We start from the raw sequence: 26,938 nt of genomic DNA, 5'->3' as shown, positions 1-26,938 counted from the left end.
CCGCCAAGAGTGTTTTTCCTTGAAGATTCTAATGAGCTTAACTGGGGGTTTTGGCAATTGCAAACTCTAGTCCAGGGTTTTTTTTTTTTTAATTTCAGGTGTTAATATTACTAGAGAATATCTTAATGTTTTCTTTAAGATTTAAAGTACAACTTAAGCTCTTAACTGCTCACATATTTATTACTTAATAATTATTCTTCCAAGTGTTTCAACTTTCAATAGATAAATATTTCCAAAAAAAGGAGTGGCTTTGTTAAAAAGTTTCATTCCAGTAAAGCTTCACAAGATATCCCCTATGCTGAATGATTTCATGAATTAGGTCAAAACACAAATGACAAAACAGAGGTGACTATGAACGTGAGTACAAGGCAAACATCTAGAAAAAAAAAGGAGACAGGATAGTCAGCGCTCAGATGTTAGGTGGACTTAACGCAACATACTTAGGTGTCAGGTGCAACATTTAATTTGGATTTTTGGCTATTTTATGAACATAGGGAATTATATGTTGAATTACATATTAAGCCCAGGTAGTTTTGGGAGGCCTGGTTACAATTTAAATACATACAGTAACTTACTTTCAGAGGTTGTCATTTCCTCAATGAATTTATGGGTCTTGAAATCATAATGGACATGGAAATTGTTGCCAAGAAAGAGGTTCAGTGCAGAATTATCACTGAAAAGGAAATTGGCGTTTTGGCTCCTTGGTAGGATGGTGTCCCAGTACCTGCAAGGCTGTATCAATTTTCCCTGTCTGTCCATGTGGCCATGTGAGATACATACTTAGTAAGCCTGGGTGGTAGACAGATGAATCCAGTAATGGGCTGAGTCTGCATTACTGTCTGGATAAAAATTTCATTTGTAATCTTCATCCATCAAACAAGGTCGTAAGGAAACAGTAAGTGACCAGGTTCATTACAACTTACCATTAACTTTATATTTTGCCTGCTCCATGAAAACTTTGGCCATCATTTTGAGAGGCAGTCATATCCAAAAATCAATCAAGACACAGCTATTTAATTTCATGCACCCTCAGTGACTGCTTTCATGGGAAAAGCACATTGAATTATCTTTACGATACTCTATGGCTAAAACCTCACTCCAACAACCAAGAGGACTAGATACTGCACAGTCGTTTTACGATGATAATCATTTTAACACTTGATATATTTTGGTTGTAGATTCTGTGCAAGGAGCTTTACAGGCTTTATCTCTCAAAAACAACAGCAACTCCGCAAGGTAAATATAATTCCCATTCCATGCATGTGGAAAAGAAGCTTAGAGTGGTTGAGTGAACTAGTCAAGGTCATTCGGCTGTTATATCCGGCAGCCATAATTTGATGCTAAGTTCGTTTGAGTTCAAAACACACACTCTCATCGCCGCGCTCTCATACTCACGACATTGGTCTTCTATCACCTACGCATGCAATTGGCAGGGAAGGAGTAACATACAAAATGGGTGCACTTTTCCAGAGAGCCTCTGGGAAAAGGAGCCCTAGGAGTGAACAGGTTAAGCACTTGGCTAATAACCGAAGAGTTGGCAGTTTGAACCCAACGTGTAGCTCCACAGTAGAAAGACCTGGCAATTTGCTCCTGTAAAGACTACAGCCTGGAAAACCCTATGGAACAGTTCTACTTTGGCACATGGGGTCGCTATGAGTCGGAATTGTCTCAGTGGCACCCAACAATAACAACCCTCTGGGTAATATCTAGGGCAGGAGTTAAGAGATTTCCTCTGCTGGTGCAGTGGTTAAGAGCTTGGCTGCTAACCAAGAGATTGGTAATTGGAATCCACCAGCTGCTCCTTGGAAACCCTATAAGGCAGTTCTACTCTGTCCTCTAAGGTCGCTATGAGTTGGTTTTTAGTCACTTTCCTGAGTGGGGGGTAGGGTTGGTTCCATTTATAGGTTCTGAGACTACTACTACTACAGCACCACCAGCTACCCCACTTCTATTTCTACTGCTGAAAACAACTTCTGCTAAGCTGCACACTACCACCACGCCGAAGTCCTGTTAAGCATCATCTCAGATAATCCTCACACAGTCGACAATGTAGTGGTTATCAATACCTCAGTTTTACAGAAGAGAAAATTGCGCCTCAGAATGTTAGGTAACCCACCCTCGGTCACATTCCTAGTGAGGGCATAGCCAGAAATTAAGCTCATCATCTGTATTATTTTCCTTTTCAAGGATTCCACCAATTTTATTGGGATCCATAATTTTCCCCACACTCAGGGAAAGAGAAGAACCGTTAGTATATTTTCTCTTTCTGATTGTATTTGTTGTACACTGCCTTGCAATTTGTAACTTGCAAAATGCCTCATGCCATCCCTGTTAAACTGATAGCTCTAGAAGGCAGAGGCTGTGTGAAGCTCAATCTTGTGTCCTCCATGAAGCAGCCACGAGTAAACGCTGTTTAATTCAAAAAGAGAAAGGAAAGGTAAAGGGAGGGGCACTTATTATGGGCTGTACCTCTTTCACCTTACCTTGTTTTATGTTCACAGTCACCCTGGGAGGTAGGTAATATTATTTCTACTTTACGACTAAGAGCTGGGGACGCAGGGAGAAGATGTAACTTGTCTGATGTCACTAGGCTGGTGTGTTGCCAAACCAGGCTTTGAAGCCTTGGCTCTCTGGCTCCCTTCCAGTCTTGGGAACTGGCTTTCACTTGGGGAGGGCAGAACCAGGTGGTTAAGCCTCGGTCCTCTTGCATCTTCTCTCAGCAGCCCACGCGGTTCTGAGAGGACATAGACTAGCACCATGATTTGTCTGGTGACTCTGTGCTGTGCTATCAGAAGCCCCCATCTCCACCAAAGATGCCTACCCTGTGGCTAAACCTAGCTCTTCTTACCCACCAGTGGTCTTTGCATTCCAAGAGGGGCCCATTATACAGCCCTGCACAGCCCACAGAGCTTTGTCCTACGTAAGGATAGAAGACTGGCTAGCCTCCAGGCAGAGATTAATATCAAGCCTGCAAGGTTCTCCTCCAAGTGCCTTTGCTTATGCAGCCATTGTGCAGTGCTAGGCATGGGCAAGGAGCTGGGCTTTGGTGGGGAAGAGCTCCATGGGACACAAGTTCTTTAGCAAGGCACCTTCCCACAGTGTTTCTTGTTTCCAGGATTAAGAAAAAAAAATTAAAATGCCCAAATTCCTTGTTTTTTTTAATATTTAGAATAAAGGTTTGTAAAGTGAAAATCTTATTTAAATAATGACTATGCAAGTTTTATATCTTCAGCAGGTGTGGACGAGGGGAAAGTAAGAAACCAAAGCCTTAAGCCATGTTCTCTTTTAAGAACGATCTACATGAGACCAAGCTGACAACAGCAACTCGAAAGATTAGATAGGAAACTTAAAGGGCAGTGAGTTTATATTAACAGGGGAGGAACAATTAGGAAATGGAGAGTGATAGGGTTGCACAACTAGAAGGATGTAGTCAATGTCACAGAATCATACATGAAGAAATTGTTGAATTGGAGTATGTTCTGCAGTTGTTCAACAACAATGACAAAATGAAAATAAAAAAAAAAGAAAGAAAGGTGAAAAGGGGAATATGTAAGCCCTTGAGATGAATGGAGACCAAAAAAAAAAAAAAAAAAAAAAGGCTCACCTATGATGAAGAGAACCTCACCCTTACCATGTGAAAGAAACATAGGTAGCCAATTCTTCACAAAGGGCACACATGTAACAGTAGCTACCTGAGCGTGGCAGCAATTTGAGATTCCACACTAGAAACACATTTTCCTTGGAGAGGCAGAGTGTTCAGTGGATATTCTCCTGCATGGAGGGCAGCTTGTAGAAGAGATTAAGCATAAGGTCTTTTGGAAATGCTACTCTGGTGGTTTAAGAAAAAAAAAAAAAAATCTCCAATATCTGAAAGGTTTTAAGGAATTTATTATTAATACCTCACCTCCTGTCAAAGTCAAACAAACAAAAGGCAAAGTACCTGAAGACCTTCCACATACAATCTTTAACATGATTTCCCGATTAAAATAACTGCATTCTTGGGACTATTGATGGTGACTCTTTTCAGTGTACGTCACCCTGGAGTGGTTTTAAAACGTTTTGCTTGTAACTATGGTATTTCAAGTCCAAGCTCTTAGCTAGATATTCAAAATGTCCTCATCTTTTCATCTCCAGCCTCTTCTCCACCTTTTCATCTCCAGCCTCTTCTCCACCTGTGGCCCTCTACTCTCCGTGGTTGTTGTTGTTGTGTGCTGTCGATTCCAACTCGTAGATATCACATGTGACAGCGTAGAACTGCCCCAAAGGGTTTTCTAGGGTGTAATCTTTATGGACGCAGATCCCTAGGTCTTTCTCCACGGAGCTGCTGGGTGGACTCAGACTGCCAGCCTTTTGGAAAGAAGCTGAACGCTCAACGGCTGCGCCACCAGAACCTGTTATATTCTGTGTTCCCATCATATTTGCAGAAGCCCTGGATCAACGGCTTGCTGACAATGGAGAAGCTGACAGTACAAATCCAACCAGTGACTCTATGGGAGAAAGACCTGGTAATCGGCTCCCATAAAAGATTAAAAAAAAAACCCTAGTGGGCAGTTCTGCTCTGTCACATGGGGTCTGTATGAGTCAAAAATTGACTCGACAGCACCTAACATCAACAATTATATTTACAGTTTCACAAACATGTTTCTAGTTGAAGCACCTGTGCCTTCTCTTGGTCTATTTACTCTGAAAATCCTTCTTTTCCTCCTCTGATTGGAAATTCCTTCAGAACCTATTTCAGATCAAGAGTTCTGTGAAGCTCTTTTGTTCTTTGTGCTCTGTTAAGGACATATTTGTTATGGTGTCGATTACAGGGTATGGTAATTATTGTTTTTATCTTTCTTATTATGCTTTTAATCCGCAAGGCGCTCCTTGGAAACTCTATGGAACAGTTCTACTCTGTCCTATAGGGTCGCTATGAGTCGGAATTGACTCGACTGCACTGGGTGGGTATTATGCTTTTAAGTCCTTGAGGAATCAGAGATTTGAATCATCATTGTATTTCAGTGTCTAATATAGAACTTAGCATATACAAAGTGCTGTAATGCATAATATTTTTGTCTGTTTAAAAAAATCACTACACAGTGTCTCATGTATGTGAGCTGTAGAATTCTTAGTTCTCTGCACATTGTATGATGCCTTCACTCATTGAAGTGCATCAAAAGGCTTTTCTTTGCCTAAAATTTTAGTCTTCTTTATTTTTTTTCTAGATACCATCCCAGAAAAAAAAAATTTAAAGCAACTTCAGTATTCCCCAGTGTGTGTGATGTGTGTGCACGTTTGTGTGGTGTGTGTGTGTGGAGGGGGGGAGCAGGGGTAGGAATCCCACATAAGTTTAGGAATTACGAAAGGTCTAAGTTAATCACCGTCATAATGTCCCTAATGGCTTCATCAGTAAAGTGGCAGGCATTTGTTAATAAGTCCTTCAAAATGGAAGGGTACAATAAATAAAACTTTGACAAGAGGGGAGAAAAAGCCAATTTTGAAAGTGGAAAATTATACAGAACTAGGAAATAGGAAACATGACGTGCAAACGTCAGATTATATAGTTGAGCATTTTTGAGCTGATGATAGTTAAAGTAAGTCATTTAGCATTTGGGCACAGTTTCTGCATTTAGGAATCTATATTAATTTGGATTCTGCTTCACCAAAATCCGCTGATAGTTGATGTTGTTGAATGACATTGGGGAGCCACATAGCATCTAGGCACTGGTCTTAATATCTTTTTTAAATTCAGGGTGAGCTCTTTTCCCCAATTTAACTCACTTCAGCACATATTTTCACATGCCTGTTACATGTTTAGCAGTATTTTAGGAATGAGTGTTCAGAGAAACTTAGGACATGTCCCCACCCTTGAAGAGTCTATGGTACAAAAAGAGAGACATTCAGAAGATGTCTACAATGCAAAACGCTGTTGTTAAATGAGCAATAACGGAATTACATTCCGGCAGTGGGGAAAGATCAGTAGCGCCCTCAGGTTGGAAGAGAATCCGTGAAAGGTTCAGGTAGAAGGAAAGAAAAGTCTAAGGTCAAGCAAACAAAAGTGGTTCCAGCCAAAGGGAGCTGAGTGCAGAAGGGCACAGATGCACTAACGACGTTCATGTTTTCTACACATGGGCTAGAGAAGAGCTTACTAACATTTAATGTGTAATAAAGACAACAACTAAAATGAGTGAAATGCCAGATTAAGGCACAGCCGTGATTGAGCCCATTGTTACCAGATTGACTCACAGCGACCCTATAGGACAGAATAGAACTGCCTTATAGGATTTGCAAGCAATTCTACTCTGTTCTATAGAGTCACTATGATTTGGGATGGATTTGACAGCAACCGGCTTGGCTTAATCTTTTACAGAAGCAAGCTGCCATATCTTTCTTTCCTTGGAGTGGGTGGTGGGCTCCAACCTTTCGGTCAGCAGCTGAGTGCTTAACTACTGCACCACCAGGGTTCCTACAACAGTGATTCCAAACCAAATCCATTGCCATAGAATCACTTCTGACTCATAGAGACCATGTTAAGGACAGAGCAGGAACTGCCCCATAGAGTTTCCAAGGCTATAAATCTTTACAGGAGCAGACCGCCACATCTTCCTCCTGCGGAGTGGCTGGTGGGTTCGAACCACTCATCTTTTGGTTAGAAGCCGGGGGCTTTAGCCACTTTGTCACCAGGATCCCTACAATAGTTATTAGGGGGAGCTTTACTTTCCCCTGTCTCTGGCTGTCCACCTTTTAAGAAACTACTGTACAAGAAGCGACCTCCATCTCTCCAGCCCAGTGGCTCCTCCCCACGGGAAACATGACTCATCTGTACTGAGATGCAAGGCCTGATATGCCCATTACCACTTTTCTCTGCTGGACAGCAGAGTACTCCAGAGTACAGTGAGTACTCTAGCGCTCACTGTGGTGTGTGGGGTGCATCTTGAGCCCCATGAACACTGGGGTCACTGTCAGCTTTGCCAGCATTCAATTTGTCAGCTTTGCCAACATTCAGTTTTCCCCTTGCATGGGGCCCAGGTCCAGGCTTGTGGAAAAGGAGCAGCAGTCCTCGAATCCAAGAGCCAATATGACCTTACCCTTAAGAAAAAAATGCTCTGATCTTTATAGACCCCTGCTCTTTTTCTTAATAGGTTTAGACAGAGATGTAATTCATCGCCTGACTTACAAGCTGATTCAAAGCCTCTCCCAGTCTACCCCATTCATATTCTATGAAACTGGGTCATGTGAATATTTATCTTGAAGGGACGCACCCTTTTTTTAATCCTCATCCATCGTCTACATTCATTCAATCTGCAGATATTTATCGGGCATCCATCCCTGTCTGGCACTTGTACACAGGCACTGTGTACCCAGCATGTTTTCTACAGTTCAGAAATGTAGAGGACTTTCTCAAGAACAAATATAGTCATTCATGTTTTATATGCATAAATATGTAATTATATGTAAATTATCAGACAATGTTCCACTGCTATCCATAAGGTTTTCACTGATCAATTTTTTTTTTTTTTTTTTGAGAGTAGATTGCCAAGTCCTTCTCCTAGTTTGTCTTAGTCTGGAAGCTCTGCTGAAACCTGCCACCATGGCTGATGCTGCTGGTATTTGAAATTCCACAGGGCCTGACATAGCTTACAGCATCATAGCAACATGTCAGTGTGCCTGACCCAAGCCATGGTATTTTTAATAGCCTTATATGCATGAAAATCTGGACAATGAATAAGGAAGACTGAAGAAGAACTGATGCCTTTGAATCATGGTGTTGGCAAAGAATATTGAATATACAATGCACTGCCAGAAGAATGAACAAATACGCCTTGGATGGAGTGCAACCAGGATGCTCCTTAGAAGTGAGGATAGGGAGACTTCCTCTCACGTACTTTGGACAAGTTATCAGGAGGGGTCCGTCTCTGGAGAAGGACATCATACTTGGTAAAATAGAGGGTCAGCAAAAAAGAGGAAGACCCTCTGAGAGATGGATTGACACAGTGGCTGCAACAATGAGCTCAAGCATAACAATGATTGTGAGGATGGCAAAGGACCAGGCAGTGTTTCATTCTGTTGTACATCGGGTCGGAAGTGACTCGATGACACCAAATGACAACACTCTTAGGTCATGGGTCATGGGAATTTCATTCTCAGCTGACTCTTATTGCTTCTAGCAAGTAGAACCTACAAGAAACATTTTCTATTACCCTCCCTCACTCCCCAATTCCAGTCTCCAATCCAAGTGTCTCATCAAAAAAAAAAAAAAAAAAAAAAAAACCACATCAAAATACACAATAATAAATGAATAGCTGTAACTGTGGGAGCTCAGAAGCGTTGAAAACTGTGCTTTAAGCCGAGGGTGCCTGAAGAGGGTTTTTTACATATTGGTTACTGGGAAAGAAAAAAGTTGGAAAATTACTTCAAATGGTGCTACTAAAATATCTTCTCCCTTAAAGGCACATTTATAAATAGTATTTTTAATATCTTAAACTTTATAGGCTCTCCTTGGAAACTTTATGATTAAAAAAAAATTTTTTTTTTTTTTAGAGACCCAAATATTCTTTTAAAAGCAAATTCTGCATGCATGCACACATACACACACATAGAAACTACAGGTTTATGCATGAACCTGAGAACCAGCCTTAGGACAAAATTAAAAGAACCACAGGGCGTCAACATTTTAAACTAGGACACTATATTCACTTTCACACATAGCATTTGTTGTGGATTGAGTTGTGTCCCTCAAAATGTGTTTCAACTGGCTAAGCTATGATTTCCTGTGGCGTGTGGTTGTCCACCATGTTGTGATCTGATGTAATTTTCCTGTGTGTTATAAATCCTACCTCTATGATGTTAATGAGGCAAAATTAGAGGCAGTTATATTAATGAGGCAGGCTACAATCTATAAGATTAGTTTGTATCTTGAGTCAATTTTTTTTTTTTTTGAGATATAAAAGAAAGAAACAAGCAGAGAGAAGAGGGGATTCATATCACCAAGAAAGAAGAGCCAGGAGCAGAGTGAATTATTCGGACCCAGGGTGCTTATGCTGAGAAATTCCTAGATCCAAGGGAAAATTGAGGACAAGGACCTTCCCCCAGAGCCAACAGAAATAGAAAGCCTTCCCCTGGAGTTGGCACACTGAATTCAGACTTTCAGCCCCTAGACTGTGAGAGAATACGTTTCTATTTATTAAAGCCATCCATTTGGGGTATTTCTGTTATAACAGTACTAGATAACTAAGACAGCATTGTAACTTGTAACACTGATTATATCATACAAATAAGCCTAAATGTGATTTAAATTTTTTTTTTGGTCTTTTCCACTATTAAATAAGTTTATGTGGTACAGCCTGGGCAATTAGGAAAATCTCAATAAAGGGAAAACAAAACTTGGGAGCCACATCATACATGCGTAGTGTACACATAAATTCAACAAAGCTAGAAAATATGAATAAGTTTTAAAAATCCACTATTAGAAATTTAGAATTTTGTAGGTTAAATTTTAAATTATATTTGTCTTATGGGTGTTATCATAGCCAACACCGAGATTTTTCAGAAATCTAACACTATTCTTGTTACCAAGTCAGTAGTAAAGGGATAAATAGCTTATTGCTGAGAAAGAAAAAGAAGGGGGAAAAAACATTATGTATCCACATTAGATTCTAGACGAAAGACAATAACAGCAAAATAAGTCCAAAAGAAGCATGAAAAATACTACTGGTCAAATTTTAGAAAACAATTAGGAAGCATAAAATAGTTGTAAGGATAAAATAATCCAAAATTTAATTCTTAGAAACTTTGTAAAAAATTTGTCCATTGGTGACTCTCAAACAAACAAAAATCCTAGCTTACTGTAGTAAGAATCCTGCCTTTCAGGTTTGAAATAAAAACCCATAATCTAACTCAGCAATGATTTAGAAACAAAGCTTACTATCCAGAAATACTCAAAAGGAAAATATATCTTCTATGTTAAAAAAGGCAGGATTATAAAAACACCCTACCCTGAATTCTTTTGGCTGCATATATGAAAATAAAATAATAATAATTTTAAAAAGACTGAGTGTTGAACATGCTGACTGGATATTGCAGCAAAACTTCTAAACTGTATTGAGACTTCTAAGGTCTGTGAACAAACCTCATATATTAATATGCATATTCTTATGCATATTTTATATATTATATTAACATGCACATACAACGTGAAAACAGCCACATGATAATGTACTGAAAGTGTTCATGAGAACTTACTCTCTAGGGTGTTGGGCTGAGGACTCCACCTCTTGGTAGTCTACTGTCTAGTCAGGGAAACAAGACATAGAGGCAACTAAAAACTAGCCGTGAGAGCTCAGTTCTACATGAGTGACCTGGACAATAGTCACTGTGGGATGTTGGAAGAGACAGAGGCCCCTTTCTGCTGGCCAAAAAGGCTCCTTCCTGTGGAAAGAAAGAAGTGGAGCTGGGCCCTGAGTGCCCTCAGGCAGGGTAGGGTGGGATGGACAAAGGTACAGGTGCTGAATGAATATAAGGTGCCAGTCTGCCATTTTGTGCTTGAGACTTCTATCAGACATCCACGTGGAAATGTCCAATAATCAGTGGGTATAGGAATCTGGAGCTCAAGGGACGGGGAAGATACACAGTTGTCTACAGGATCTCCTTCATGATGGGTATCTAATCCCGTTAAACCAAAGGTACGTGGGAAGATTAAAAAAATCTAGACACAATACCTGTTGTTGCAAGCTCCTGTGATAAGTCTGTATTTATTTGCTAGACAAGTATTTGGACATTTTGGTGGTAACATGTAAGGCAGGCATCCAGAGATATTTGCAATTGTATTCAGAAGATCTTCTGATAACACATCTGAGAAAAAAGTAAACAAACCAGAAACACTCCATTTGTAATAACCAACTAATGTAAATTGTCTAATGTCTCAAAAGTTGCTCCAACAATATGAATTTGGGATTGGCTCATCAAGTCAAATTATTTGATATATTTAATGGTAGCTTTTCCACTTTTCTAAACAATTGAGTAGAGAACTGGCTCCTTTATCACAGCACGCCAATGATGGTACAGGTTGATTCATATGAAATTGTTACTCTTGAAGGTCAAAAATGGTCAAGTTGGCAATTCCACGTGGTTTAGCCTAGTATTGTGAAGAGGTACTTTCTTTACTTCTTGTGAGGATGACTGTGGAACAAAGCACATCTCATCTTTGTTGTGTAGATTGTAACTTTGTGAAAATCATTTGTCCATTCAATTCGTAAATTATTAAGTGCCTCTGTTTGCCCACCATGGTGTGTCATACATCCTAATTATAAGTCACAGTCATTCTTTTGAGGAAAAATTTTCCTTCTCCCTTTATATCAATTGTTCTCTTTTTTAATTTCCCTGATCTTTTTTATTGCTAGGAATATGGCTTTTTCTTTCCTTTTTTTTTTTTTTGGTTAATGAATTTTAGCTTTGTGATCTTTCAGAAAAACAATCTGAAGAGCTCTGAGTACCCAGAGAGATAAACAAGCGATCCACTCCTCAGAGTTATCACTGATGCTCATTGGCACATCTCCAGTGTCGGTCAGCTGATTGGACTGCCATTCATACCAATTGCACAGCTGAAGCATTTGTGTGTAGCAATGGCTCCAGCTCTTCAGAAGACAAAGAATACATAGTCTTTATCCCCCCCGAAAATTGTCTTGGTCAAGTTTGCCTAAAGCATTCATGAGTCCATCTAAAAAAACTCTTCATTTTTCCTCATATTGATTTTTGGTTCCCTGCTTGTAAACCTTTCCAGATTAGAGCCCCAGGAGCCCCAGGAAATAGCATCTATTAATTTTTTTGCCAATTCTGTTGCTACTTATACATTATTCAAGAAATCAAAGCAAGGGCTCTTTCGTTGTCTATTAGAAGTAATCACTAGTTATTTCCCCAAGATGGTTTATATAAATCTTAAAATATAATACCAGAACTTTAACCAGATAGCAAGGAAATTGAAATATTCCCTGGGGGCGGGTGGAGGAAAGGAACTGGAAGAAATGTATTCCATCTTGAAATTGGAGAAAAACAAAACATAGTTTTTAATAAGTAAAGTTCACTAAATAATCTAAATGGGGATGACTTCATAAAAAATAAAATTATTTTTCATAGGAATGGTTAAATAAACCTTTGACTATAATTTGCATTCAGTTGACAGAGGACTATCAGACCTGAAACTGTGAGTACAAATACTTTATAACAGAAAAATGCTCAAGCATGTGTTCAAGTATAACAAATAATAACTGGTAAAAAAAGATAGTAATATGATCGTAACTAATTTCATAAGCAAGCCCAACCAACGTGAAGCCACAGCCCGGAGGAGGAGACACATACATTTAGCTGCACTTAATGCTAGGTAATGGGGGGTGGGGGGCCTGGAGGTGGGGGCTAAGCACTCAGCTCCTACGGAAAGGCTGGCGGTTTGAACCACCAGCCACTGTGAGGGAGAAAGATGTGGCAATCTGCTTTGGTAAAGGTTACCGCCTTGGAAACCCTATGGGGCAGTTCTACTCTGTCCCGTAGTGTCTCTATGAGTAGGAATTGACTCAGTGGCAACTGGCTTGATGGAGTGATAGGGGAGGGTTTTAAATCCTTTTACCCTCTGACATTCTAAAATTTCTAAATTGGCTATGTTTGTAATGCACATAATAGAAAACATTTGAGGTTTGAAGGTTCTTAAATTCTATAACATGACTTGGGCCAAAATACACCTGCCTAAATCCACAGGCCTGAGCCATGAGAACTGAGGTTCTAGGTCATAGGCCTGAAGACCAATGTCTTCTAACACCAGATGTGATCTCTGTTGTCATTCTAGTTTATACTTCGATAAGAAAGCAGACCAATAGTTCTTAGAAACATTTTTAACCACATTGCTTGAAACAAAAACTCTTTCCAATGAATCTTTAGTTGGCAGAAAGTCAATTAAACATAAGTACCCTTGTGTCTGAAAATTCTGGTCAATTCTGGGTTAGATGCATCTGTTTAACTGCAAAGGTTAAAGTAATCAACAACAAATTAACTTACAGCTAATTAGCAAGAAGAACTCAGAGACCAAGTAGCTCTTGGTACAGCACTGAAAAAAGCTGCAAACTTTCAATTAAAAAAAAAAAAATCTTGCTTTCTATCATAGAAGTTGCAAGTATGCCTTATGATTACAGCCATTATCAACTGAATACCTTATATTGATAGAGTACTTGAGGTCTAACCGACTTGCTTTTCGTTTTTATTTTGGTCTGTCAATGTTCACTGAGTGAGCAGGACTAGTCTTATCGTTCCCATTTTAGAGATGAAGAAACTGATTCTTAAAGGCCTTGAGTAACCACACTGCAGCAATGGTGAGTAAGTGGGAAGGCTGGGACGTTTCTCATTCTCTGGCAATAATATACCACGATGACATAAATACGTCCCCTCAAAGAGCATATATCAATGACCTTCATAAATTTTAATTAGGTAAGCAGGCTATGGAAAAAAAATCTCTAGCTTATTTCATACCATAAAGTAGGAGATTTTGCTTATTGGGCTAGCTTTCCTAATTTGAATTGAATAGCAGAGAAATAGTTCTTTTCCCAGATTAACAAAAAGAAAATATTGTGTCTGTTTGGCAAGCACTTTTATAAAGAATGCTGCTTTTATACTGTGAATGACCATGAACTACACTCCTGCTTGGTGTCAAGCCTATGCAACCTCCACTCTTTGCCCCCGAACAATGTCCACACATTGTTGAAGGTGGTGCCATGTCTCTGCAAACTGGGGGCTGTCACTCCCCAGGGCGGGGACGGGGCCCTCAGGAAGTGTGCTTACCAGTTGGGTGCCGTGATTGTTTAGGTTTCAGGTAAACTTTTCTTTTCACTGCTTGTATAGCGGTTTCCATGACCTCTGCTGCTTGGGAAACAGCTCGGCTAGTTGGCTCAGGGAGCTTAGAAAAAGACAGAAGCTGAGCTGGAGAATTCGCTTCCCTTTTCTTGAGGTTTCTATGGCACAAAAAAGAGAAAAATAAATTATTATTTTATGGTGGTTTTGGTAATTTATTTATTTATTAACCTCACGTTTACTGAGCAGCTGCTGTGTACCAGGCAGTATGCTAGGCACAGTGAGGTATACAAGGATAAATCAGATACAGCTCCTGCCCACGAGGACCATCCAATTTAGTCAAAGTAATAAGATGTGAATATGAATAACAGATCAATATTGAAAGATGAAGAAAATGTCCAATATTTGTCATTTACAAAACTTTCACACCCAGGCTTGTTTCATCCTCATAACAAGCTTGTAGGAGGCATTGTCAACAAAATTCCAGTTAGCTTTTATGTGTCTATTTTTATGCCTGAAACAAGGAAGTTCAGAAAGAAAAGACACTTGTCCAACTCACACAGCCAGGAAATGCTAAGGCTGTGACTGGGCTCTGAACTCAGAGAGTCCATTAACTGTACCAACAAAATACCGCAACCGAGATGTCTACAGTTGTGTCATTTTAAAACAACCACAACAGCACAAAAAGATAATGGCACATGAAGCCTGTCACCAAAGGTCTCCCTTCACTTGGTGGTGTCTCCCTCTTCTGTCACATAGGTCCCTGGCCCCTTCAGATTCCCAGCAGTTCCAACCACAGGGAGCAAATCCAGGGTCTTTTCAAGGTTCATCTGTCCATTAGCATTCAGAGCCTCGGGGTCCCTGGAGCAGCATGACAGAGATGACCCTGCAATGATGCTACCCAGCACCCTGCTAAATACCCAGAGCCCATGAGCATCGCCAGAACTGCAGAATGGAATTTACTAGTACCTACCCTCTTTTTTTTTTTTTTTTTTTTTTTAACCCTCTACAGGGTAGAAATCAAACAATGTATTGCACTGGGCAAAACTGCTGCAAAAGATCTCTTTAAGGCTTAAAAAAGCAAAGAAGTCACTTTGGTTACTGAGGTGCACCTGACCAAGCCATGCTCTTTTCAATTGCCTCATAGGCATGCGAAAGCTGAACAATAACAAAGGAAGACAGAAAAAAGATTGATGCATTCAAACTGTGGTTGTTAGCAAAGAATACTGAATATACCCTGGACTGCCAGAAGAAAGAACACATCAGCCTTAGAAGAAAGACAACCAGAATGCTCTTTAGAAGCAAGGATGGTGAGGCTTTGGCTCCCTTAGCTTCGACACAGCATCAGGAAAAACCAACCACTAGAAAAGGACATCATGTTTGGTAAAATAGATGGTTATCGAAAACTAGGGAAACCATCAGTGAGATGGATTGGCACGATAGCTGAAACAATAGACTCACGCATCACGAAGATGGCGTGGGGTTGAGCAAGGTTTGTTGTCCTGTTATACATGAGGTTAGAATGAGTCAGAGTCAATTCAATGGCAACGAACAATAACAACAGACCTGAACGGGGAGGCTAGAGGAAGTTAGGGCAACCTAACCCCACTTATTTATTTTGAATTGCCAGCGTCAAAAAGTTATTTACAGATCTGTTGCTCTAATCACCAAAATGTTCTAAGAATTTCCCAGGAATCTACAGAGAACCCCAAACCATAGATTTTTCTGTTGCTTTCTATTGCTATTTTTCTATTCTTCCTAGAACATTATTCAAAACCATTACATGACTCATTATTTTTATTCCTTCCTTTGCCTAGCATTCAAGGGATGCTACAATCTGGCCCCAAAAGAGGGAGAAAATCAGGGAAACAAGGGCCTGAAAATCTGAGTTTAGTTCTTAATTCTGCCTCCAACTGTAATATTCTTTTGGGAGAAATCTTTTAAGGGAATATTTATTCAAAACCATATAACTATGTATATGTGTACATACAAATATATACACACATAAGTGTATGTGTGTATAAAGTGATGGAAAATCCACTCTTAACTACCAGGGTTGAAACAAATTCATTTGGAGATTTTTTTTTTCCTTAAATGAATAGGTTGATAGAAATATCCTGATATTAATACTAGGCTGGCCCACCATCAGTTTGGATTTTAGTTAGGTTTAAATAAAATTACTTCTGCTTTTGTGATTGACTTATTTCACTCAGCATAATGTCCTCTAGATTCATTCATGTTAGGAGATGCTTTACAGATTCATCATTGTTCTTTATCGTTGCATAATACTCCATTGTGTGTATGTACCAGAGTTCATTTATCCATTCATCTGTTGGCGGGCATCTAGGTTGTTTCCATCTTTTTGTTATTGTGAACAATGCTGCAATGAACATGGGTGTGCATATGTCTATTTGTGTGATGACTCTTATTTCTCTAGGATGTATGCCTAGGAGTGGGATTGCTGGATCATATGGTATTTCTATTTCTAGTTTTTCCAGTATTCTATGAGACCACTACTGTAAAAATTCATGAAAAGTTTTACATACAAAAAGAAACAATCTTCAATGGTTATGAGGGAGGGGAGGGGTGGGGATGGAAACACACTTAATAGACAATAGATAAGTGGAAACTTTGGTGACGGGTAAGACAGTACACAATACTGGGGAAGCCCGCACAACCTGTGCAAGGCCAGGTCATGGTAGCTCCAGAGACACATGCAAACTCCCTGACAGACTGAATTGCTGGGCTGAGAGCTGTGGGGACCATGGTCTCGGGGAATATCTAGCTCAACTGGCATAACATAGTTTATAAAGAATATGTTATACATTTTACTTTGGTGAGTAGCATCTGTGGTCTCAAAAGCCTGTGAGCAGCCATCCAGGATACTCCAGTATTCTCACCCCTTCAGGAGCAAGGAAGAATGAAGAAAACTAAAGACACGAGGGAAAGATTAGACCAAAGGACTAATGGACAACATCTACCACAGCCTGTACCAGACAGAGTCCAGTAAAACTAGATGGTGCCCGGCTACCACCACTGACTGCTCTGACAGGGATCACAATAGAAGGTCCCGGACAGAGCTGGAGAAAAACATGAACAAAATTCTAACTCAGAAAGACCAGACTTGCTGGCCTGACAGAGACTGGAGAAACACTGAGAGTACGGCCCCTGGACACCATTTCAGCTCAGTAATGAGGTCACTCCTGAGGCTCACCCTTCAGCCAAAGATGGAAAAAAATAAGACTAAAGGGGCACACCAGCTCTGAGCAGAGACTGGAAGGCAGAAGGCAACAGGAAAGCTGGTAATAGGGAACCCAGTGTTGAGAAGGAAGAGTGTTGACATGTCGTGGGGTTGTTAACCAATGTCATGGGACAATGTGTGTAATGACTGACGGGAAACTAGTTCTGTAAACCTTCATCTAAAGCACAATTAAAAAAATTACTCCCGCTTCATCTCCTCTGTTTTCTCCCTCCTCAGAGTCCCTCACAGTGGGTCCCCTGAGTTTCCTAACTTTAGCTCAGATAGCTTCTCCAGTACCTGAACCAATCCCGGCTCAGACTGGAAGTGCATAAGTTCTCTGACTCTACCAATGAAGAGTAAAGTAGAGAGTTAGTGAAAAAGAGGAAGACCCTCAACAAAGCGGACTGATAAAGTGGCTGCAACAATGGGCTCAAGCATAGCAACAATTGTGAAGATGGCGCAAGACTGGACAGTGTTTTGTTCTGTTGTACATAGAGTTGACTCAAAGGTACCTAACAGCAAGCATTCAGAGACTTACACAAGAACACCAGGTTCCTTTTCCATTACTGCTGCTCAGAACCTGACTCCAACTCCATTGCATCTCTATTCCTGCTAGTCAGCCCTGGCTTCCTGGCTGCCAGGGAGGAGCCCCGGTCACCCCAAGGCATCAAGGCAACGTGATCCTGTCTCATTCCTTCTGAGAGCGCAGCCCATGTGGCTGGGAACCTGTCTTTGTTTTCCACGCTGTGGTCTGCCTGGCTACCCTACCTGACATGCCTGTACCCTCTAGTGTGAATTATCCTTGTATTCTGTCTGACTTCTCTATTTGGAATTAGATTCTTTTCTTGTTACAGGTTTTCCTGGCACCATGCTATATATGGCTACACCCCAAAATACTCCTTGCCTCCTGTTATCCTCCACCTGGTTTTAAGGTGGGAAGGTGCTTCATGCTGGATTGGATATTCTGCTCCCCTTGACAGACTAACAGTTTGCACCAGGAACCCTGTGTCCTGGGCTGCCCAGGCACCTCCTCTGTCCTGCTAGCCATCATGCAGCTCCGGGAAGAGACTTCACTCTTTCATGGGCTTGTCACCTTCCCTGCCGTGTCCACATTATGAAGCATCTAGCCTGTCACATGCTCAGCTCATGTGAGTATGCCAAGGTGTTTTGTATAAAGCCTCTTGGTAGGCTAGAATGTACTCTGTTAATCTCCTATTTTCCAGGGAGGTTTAGCAACAGGTAATTCCAAATGCATGTCAAGTTTACAATCACAGTCTCTGTGCCCCAGCAGATGCTGAGGTTATTTTAAGAGCATAGCCTTGGAACATAAGGTATTAAGAAATGACAGACACATGCTCCCATTTGCAGCAATAATGTCTGATTTTGAACTCAAATTTGTAGACCTTTGCTCTAGCTGGCTCAGCATTCTTAATGTGAAGAGACGACAACAAGGGCCATACATCAAATTTATGTTCCCATTGATACTTTATATTTCTCTGTAATGGTGAACACTGTTCAACGGCGTCATTTTCATTAAATAATAATACTTCCTTAAATACTTCCTGCCACCAGGGCAAGGCCCAAAGCATTTTAACTTTAATAGTAAATAGGCTCAAATGATATCACAGCTCTAAGTACAAATATTCCACGTTGAATACATTCAGGAATTCACGGTAAATTACGAACATTGGAAATTGTTGCTGAATGCTAAAAAGCAGCAGATTTATTACTCAGGGGAGGTGAGCCTCAGCTGACTGAAGTACTGCTCTACCACTCTCTGCTGTTTAGACTAATAAGAACATTTGCTTTCTTAGTTCTCTGATTTCCCTAGATCCGCTGCCTCCTTAATGTAAATGTGTCCATTCCAGACTGAAATTAGGAAGGAAGAGGGGGAGGAAAATTGCTGCAGTCATGCTCTGGGGCCAAATTTGCGTGTACAAACTGAGTGCGCATTTGTCTCGATAGAGTCAAAAAAACCAACAAACTGTCAAAAGAGCCATCAGGTTTTTAATAAAAGCAAGTCTGTGAAAGAGGGTTTTGATGTATTTGAGATTGGCTCTCTCAATTAAGTGCAGTCTTTTGAAGCATACTGTAAGGAGGTGGACATGAGATTAGGAGAGACATTGGCTTTCTCACTGGGTTTCTCGAGGAGGGGCATCTGAAGTCCAGGGCCTTACTCTCTGTTTTTATTTGGAATGATGTCTCAGTGCCCTGTCCATGACAGAGGACCAGGTGGTCAGGCTCCAGAATGGCCAAATGCACCCTTACCCCATCCATCCACTGCAGAGAAACTTATTACTAACCACACCTGGCCCAGGTAGCCCAGCCATGATGGGTAGGCAATGCCCGTCCACCTCTGCCACCCCTAGACCCAGTCTTTATTCCTGCTACTGAGATGCAAAATCTAAGTGTCAAGGGTAAACTCATGGTGTTGGTGAAGCCTGAGCTCCAAAATTCCCAAACCCTCCCCTGCTGGCCTAGCCTTAGAGACAATTGTCATATAGTAATTAGCCTGAGAATGCAGACTTCTGTGCTGTTTCTTGAATGTTGCAATGTCACCTAAATTCTTAGGTTAAGTTTGTATCAGGGGTCCAGAGAGAATGTTCTCCGGAATCCCTTCCCTGAACGTGGCTAACTCATGCCTGGCTACGAGGCTCCAGGGAGCCTTTCCCCAACACTAGCACATGCAATCAGGTACCTTCTTTCTTCCCAGAGGACACTGTCTATGCCTTTATCATAGCCCTAAGTTTCCAGTATCACATGATTAATTTAGGAGATTTTCTACCTTTCCCATTCTTTTACTTTCTTTGTACTTTCCTCCCCCCCTTGTTTGCCTTCCTCCTCCTCTTCCTGTTTCTTCTCCCTCTCCCTCCCTCCTTCTCTCCCTTGCTGCTTCTTTCCCTCTCTCCTCTCTCTTTCCCACCTCTTCATGGCAAAGAATATTAAGAATACTGTCTTCTTCACCAGACTCTGAACTCCTTGATAGCAGGAGTCAATTCCTATACTCATGTCTGCTGAATGATGTAACGAAAGGCCATTTGAAATTCCTAATGTCGACTGTGAGCCCTACATGATGAATTTATTTTCTTGTATTAGAAGCAATTATGAAGGAAACAGAAATCTCACAGTACATGAACCATGGCTTCTAGGATACGAAAGTTGCTTTAGAACCTTTATAAGGATAAAATATTCTGAATATTTTATTTAGATGACCCTTAGGCTTTATCTTTTATAAATACAGTAAATGAGCATACAATTTTTTGAAAACTTTTGCCAAATACTAATTATTTATTGGAACTCAGTCACTCATTTTATGATTAGAAAGCAAACAGCAAATTAATGGCTCATTAGTTCATTAACCCTAATTGAAAAACAATTACGTGGAAAGAAAAAAATCCTTAGTATTTCTTGTATTAAATATACATCCTACTTTTACACAATTGTGCCTAGCACCCAGAGACATCTTGAAGAACAAAAAAAAAAAAAACAGAAGAACTTATTGATTGTGAGATTAGATAAGTTTTCCCATTTAATCATCAGCACAAAACGAAAGAGTAAAGCAAAGGTTGGACCACATTTATGGTGTATTGGAGGGGTGAAGGAGTTTGTGAAATGAGATTTCTGTGCTCTGAGCTTGATAAAGCATGAAATGTCTTTGCCATCCATCATTTATCTTTGTTTCATTTTTACTTGCCAGTTGCATGAATTTGAAAAGTAATTTAATGTTGTTGCACTCTGTTTTTTTTTCCTCAAAATTTGAATAATAATATCTACCTTGGAGACTACAGTTAGCTTCAACTCTCTAGTCAGAGTTGTTATGGATAGTAGAATTGCCCTTGGCTTCCTCCTTGTAGGCCAAAGAGCGGTCTATGAAATCCCTAATACATTCTGCTTTACCTAGTAAAAAGGTATATTCAAAAACCTACGGAGAAACTCACTTGGCTTTCTAAGTTAAACTCTGATGGATTTTGAGACTTGTTTACCTAGTTTGATCTTCAGTTCAACATAGTTGACAATCTTGAGATCAATCCTACAGGTTGGTCTCATTCTTCTACTTGGAGCACTATTGATGTTGTTGTCATCAAGTAGATTCTGACTCATCGCGACCCCATGTGTGCAGAGTAGAACTGCTCCATAGGGTTTTCAAGGCTATGACCCTTTGGATGCAGATTGCCAAGCCTGCCTTCTGTGGCACCTCTGGATGGTCTCAAACCACCAAACTTTTTGCAACCTTAATTAAACATTTTATGAGATAAGTTAACAGATACAGTTCCAGCCTCTGCCAGTCAGATTAATTAGAGTGGTAAACAGAGAAACATAATCATGGAAAAATTCACAAGAAGCCAAAATGGTATAAGAAGAAACAGTGGATATTGTTGGGAGATAATTCTCTGCAGTTCTTGGTTGTTTCCACATGTCTTGGACAAGGAGGTACTGATTATCTTTGTCCCAGACTTTCTTTCTAAGGATGTTTCCATAGTGACCAGCTTTGGAAATAGAAAAAAAATCTCCATTCAGAGCAAACTATTATACTATAACAAAGATAATGTCTCCCTCCAGGGCAAAAGGCAGGCAAGATTACTCCCCATTACAAAATATTCCCATTTCTTAAACTTGGGGTTTGCTTTCATGTAATGCAACCCACTGCATATTCAGGTACACCTTGCCTTCTTTGCCTTGCTCTGTGGGAATTGAATCTCAGGGAACTGGAACTAATGCTGAAACTCTGGCTACTGCTATTGCTGCGAGTAAAGTCCTTTGCTTCTGATCCAGGAGTCTCAGGTCTTCAGCCAGCATCCATGGAACTGTCCAAAAAGCCCTGTTGCCATGGGGCCAATTCTGACTCATAGCAACTCTATAGGGCACAGTAGAACTGCCCCATAGAGTATCCAAGGGGCGCTGGGTGAGTTTGAACTGTTGACCCTTTGGTTAGCAGCTGTAGCACTTAACCACTACACAACCAGGGGGCTTGTGAGTAGGGTGAAATCTCAGACTCTTCACTGTTACTGACACCTTTATGAATTTTGTTCTGTGTTTTCATACTACTTTCTAAAAAATGTGATACTATATCACAATCAGTGAGTGAGTGAGTGAAAAATTTGGTCTTAGTGTTTAGGAAACTTTTCTCTTTTTTTGAGCCTTGGTGGCACAGTGGTTAAGAGTTCAGCTGCTAATCGAGAGGTCTGCAGTTTGAAAACCTCAGCCTCTCCTTGGAAACCTTATAGGGCAGTTCTACTCTGCCCTATAGGTTCACTAAACCAAAAACCAAACTCGTTGCTGTCGAGTCGATTCTAACTCACAGCGACCCTATAGGACAGAGTAGAACTGCCCCATAGAGTTTCGAAGGAGCGCCTGGTGGATTCGAACTGCCGACCTTTTGGTTAGCAGCCGTAGTTCTTAACTACTACGCTACCAGGGTTTCCCATAGGGTCACTATAAGTCACAATTGACCCAAGAGCAACGAGCTACAGGTTCTCTTTTTTTAGTTACAAGATAACTAGATTTGTCTTGAGATAAAAAAATAATAATATTAATTAATTATGAAAACTTTTTCAGCTAATCGACCATAATATTTTCTCACTATCTATAGTATGCCTATTGCTATAATAAGTGAATTATTTGTTTGTATGTCTATTTTTACAGACGTAATGAGAGCTCCTTAAGAAGGGTTAATATTTTTAATTCATGTTCATATCCCCAGCATCTAGCACAGAGCTTAGCATAAAGTAGAAACAGTATTTCTTAAATAAATATGGCTTCAATAGTTATACAGGTCAAAAAATTGTCAAAAAACAAATATTTCCAATAAAATACCCACCAAATTACCTCCACAACCTGCATATTCTTACGACTATAACCCGTCTTTAGGATCAGGGCATCTATTTCAAAATGGTCTGAATAACATGCAACTATTATTTTTTTTTTATTATTATTAAAAGGATGACAGATAAATTCATTACTATGCACTTGATACACATTCCTGTTTATTTCTTGATCATTCATATCATGGTTTAATAGATGACATATGATTTGATGAGAATTGTTTTTCTATTTTTTTCCTCTTTGATACAAGTTTCTAGAAAAAAAGTAAAAATTAGTGTGCCATCAATGTGGACAACAGGCTTTTTTTTTTTTTCCTGGATGGAATAATGAAAATTGGAAATAAGTAAACTACTGCCTTATGATATTTTGCATCTTTGCCCATTGCCATCGATTCTGACTCAGGGCGACCCCATGCGTTAGAGAGTGTGACTGAGTCCCATGCAGTTTTCTTGGTTGTAGTCTTTATAGACGGAGCTCACAAGGCCTTTCTTCCTTGGTGCTCTGGGTGGGTTCAACTAACTTTCGGTTAGTAGTCAAGCACAAATCATTTGTGTCACCCAGGGACTTTCTTTGTTTTTGTTTTTAATTTTATTATGTTTTAGGTGAAGGTTTACAGTACAAATTAGTTTCTCATTCAGAAATTTATACACACATTGTTTGGGGACATTGGTTGTAATCCCCACAATGTGTCAGCACTCTCCCCTTTTCTCTTTCCACCTTGTGTTCTCTGTGTACATTGGTCCAGTTTTCCTGTCCTTTCCTGCCTTCTCATCTTTGCTTTTGGGCAGATGTTGCCCATTTGTTCTTGTATACTTGATTGAACTAAGAAGCATGTTTCTTACATGTGTTATTGTTTGTTGTATAGGCCTGTCTAATCTTTGGCTGAAAGGTGGACTTCGGGAATGATTTCAGTTCTGAATTAGCAGGGTGTCTGGGGGCCGTAGTCTCAGGGGTTCTTCCAGGTTCTATCAGACCAATAAAGGGACCTTCTTTATAATAGTACAGCTTATATAATTACTATTTAACTTCCAACAAAATGCTAAACTTGTGAGGACAACGCCTTCCTCTCAGTTTTTTGTTTGTTTTATTTTCTAAGCATCTAACATAAGAGACCACAATTACCTTAAAAAAAAAAAAAACCAAACCCAGTGCCATCGAGTCGATTCTGACTCATAGCAACCCTATAGGATAAAGTAGAACTGCCCCATAGAGTTTCCAAGGAGCACCTGGCAGATTCGAACTGCTGACCCTTTGGTTAGCAGCTGTAGCACTTAACCACTACACCACCAGGGTTTCCAACCTTAATATAGGTGTCTGTAATATACTTAAAATTAAGGAGTTCCTTAATTATTTTTTTAAAAAAGAATAACGGGTAGAATTAATTAGTCATCATAAGGTATGTCACTCTGGCCAATAAGATCTCTCCTCTTATCCTTGAGCTTTGCCTAATGCTTGAAGTGAGAGACAATTTTTCTATCAGGGCTTCAACCTTGAATTATTGTTTTATCATTGCATTTTTGCACTACATTTTGCTAAAGAAAGAACATGATATTTAAATATTAGCTCTGTCAGTTACTAGCATATGATATTGAATAAATGGATTAACTTATTTGAGTTTCAGTCCCTAATTTGTAAAAGGAAGATAGTGGGACCGATTTTGGAGGTAACTGTGAAAATTAAAATAGTCAATGTACATAAAGACTGTCACAGAGGATGTGGCATACAGTGGTTGGAAATGCGACTTCCCCCCTTTCCCACCCTACCCCATTTAGCACGCCTTACCTTGCCATTGTTTTGTAGATGGCATTATCCACCATGACTTTACTCTCTTCCACAATGCTGAGAACATGAGATTTCTCAGTCTTTCCTATGCAACAAAATTTTACACCATCAAAAACACAATTACAGTTCTACAATTCTCTGTCATTTTTAGGTTTATCCATCAAACCCAGCTTGATGTAGCGATAAAAAAAAATGGGTTCTGGCGCCAACTAAATCCAAGGAATCTTGGGTAGGTTACTTAACCTCTCTCTACAAGCCTCCATTGTCCATTTTAAAATGGGGCATTAATTCCTATCTCACAGTGATGTCTGTAGAATGAGATGAGAAAAAGCACCCATACTGTTGTTATCTGGCATGACTTTAGTTAACTTGCCCAAACTAGTTACTATAGTTCTCAAAACATTTTTTTTTTTGGTTCTCAAAACTTTTTTGTAAATATTTTAGTTGTCTAAACCAGTGTTAAGGAAAGTTTAGAACAAACCTTGCATTGTGGCAGACCTGCAAAAAGGCTGATTGAAGCCTTTTCAAAGGCTTTAACCTCAAACTCCTTTAACTTTTTTATTCCACCCCCTGACAACAAATAGTCTACACCATTACTTATACTTTCCCTATTTAATTCTGGCTAGAACGATACTGGCTATCTGTTCAACCACCAAACTTCTTTGAAGTGTATTACAACAGAGCTAAGAAAAATCCCATTATGGATGGTCACTTAGGGTTCTGAGAGAAATAGCTTACTCATTGAGTGCTTGAGGCACAGGGGAGAACACCCAGCGACCTGGTGGAGAGAGATGAACTGAGTCTTCGCTGTATAATGTGGGCTGAGCTAGTGAGGAAAAGCAGTCAAGAGAGGGAAGAAGATACAGTAAATGTGGCTGTACATGGGGGATGCTACCCTTCTCAGGCCACCGCTCTTCCTAGTACTCAATAGAATTATTATGTTCATGAAATCCTGATTATAGAACCTGGATGAGGGACATGGTTTTATGGTAACATAATGTGGCACAGGAAGGTGGTAATGTTGGTAGAATCAGACACCAAGAGTATAGGAGACCAACGAAGAAGTAAACAGCCTGGAGATGTGCAGAAATGTGCAGTAGAGACTTCCAAGGACCAAAATATTGGGGGTTTATGGGAATTTTGCCCAGATCTCAAGGCACAGAGAAGTCCCCCACCAAGGCTTAGAGTGTAATGCATTTGTGATTTTCAATTGTTTTCCTCTTATTTCCTTTTAAATCCAATGCACCTGGCTTCACAACTGAACTCACATTTTAATTTCTGAAGTCAACCATGGCTCTCATTTGCCAAGTTGAATAATTACCCTGTTTGACTTTGATGCTGCGTCTGACGCTATTGACATTATTTTGCAGAAGATTTGTTAAAGGTACAGGCTTTGGTGTTAGGCCTAGCTTTTGAGTCCATTTCTGAAACCATTGCTGAATGACTTGGCAAATAAATTTTCTGCGTTATTTTACCTGTTTTCATAGCTACCTCCTAGGATTGCTTTGAGAATAAAAAAGGTCAGTTTATGAAACTCTTGGCAGAAGGCTGACTAGATCCTAAGAGCTCACAGAAATTTAAATTTTTATTTGGGTGTTTGTTTTTAATCTGTGACAATTCTCTCTCCTGGTTCTACTTCTAAGTATCTGACCATTCTATCTCAGTCTCAGTTACAGGTCTTTCTTCTCCCTATCTGTCATCCTCCCGGATGGCCTTACCCAGTGTTCATCTTCGGCCCTTCCGGTCTCTTTACTCTCTACTCTCTCTCTTTTATCCTTTCCCAAATATCTGTCTTCACCTTGAACTTCTCTCCGGAAGTTTAAGCCTGTGGTCCTACTCTTCTATTCCCTGTGCTAGTGGCTTCAAATATTCACCCATTAAGTCAAGTTCCCAAGCAAGAGCCAGTAATGGTTCTTTCCTTTCCTTTCCATTTGTTTGACTTTTCCGATTCTCATTTCCTACTGCCTTAGCAGAAAGAGCCCCTTATCTGGTTTCTGTATGTAATCTCCATCTCCTATTCTTTTGGTTGTATCCCTGGGTGGCTTAAATGGTTAAGTGCTAGGCTACTAACTGAAGGGTTGGCAGTTTGAATATACCTAGAGCTGCCTTGGAAGAAAAACCTGGTGATCTGCTTCTGAAAAATCACGACCGTGGAAAACTCTAGGGAACACAGTTCTATTCTGATGATACACATGGGGTTGCCATGAGTTGGAATTGATTCCATGGCAATTTTTTTTTTTTTTTAAATCTTTTGGTTGTGCTGATAACTGAAGTTGTCTT

At 40.1% G+C, this 26,938-nt stretch overlaps 1 protein-coding gene across 1 annotated transcript in view; it reads right to left on the bottom strand.

Moving 5' to 3' along the window:
• The window catches only part of TPO (thyroid peroxidase), a 96,391-nt gene extending 71,245 nt beyond the window's left edge, over window positions 1-25,146 (bottom strand). The window contains exons 1-4 of the mRNA XM_064294929.1: window positions 25,140-25,146; window positions 24,659-24,743; window positions 13,804-13,973; window positions 10,701-10,833 (exon numbers count right to left, since the gene is read on the bottom strand). Of these exons, the coding sequence (XP_064150999.1) occupies window positions 10,701-10,833; window positions 13,804-13,973; window positions 24,659-24,743; window positions 25,140-25,146 (395 nt within the window). The remainder of the gene's footprint in view (window positions 1-10,700; window positions 10,834-13,803; window positions 13,974-24,658; window positions 24,744-25,139) is intronic.
• Between the last annotated feature and the right edge of the window lie 1,792 nt (window positions 25,147-26,938).

Source organism: Loxodonta africana, chromosome 12 (assembly GCF_030014295.1).
Source record: "Loxodonta africana isolate mLoxAfr1 chromosome 12, mLoxAfr1.hap2, whole genome shotgun sequence".
Lineage (NCBI taxonomy): Eukaryota > Metazoa > Chordata > Mammalia > Proboscidea > Elephantidae > Loxodonta > Loxodonta africana.
Note: the sequence above shows the minus strand (reverse complement) of the source record. Positions and strands in the feature narration are given on the sequence as shown.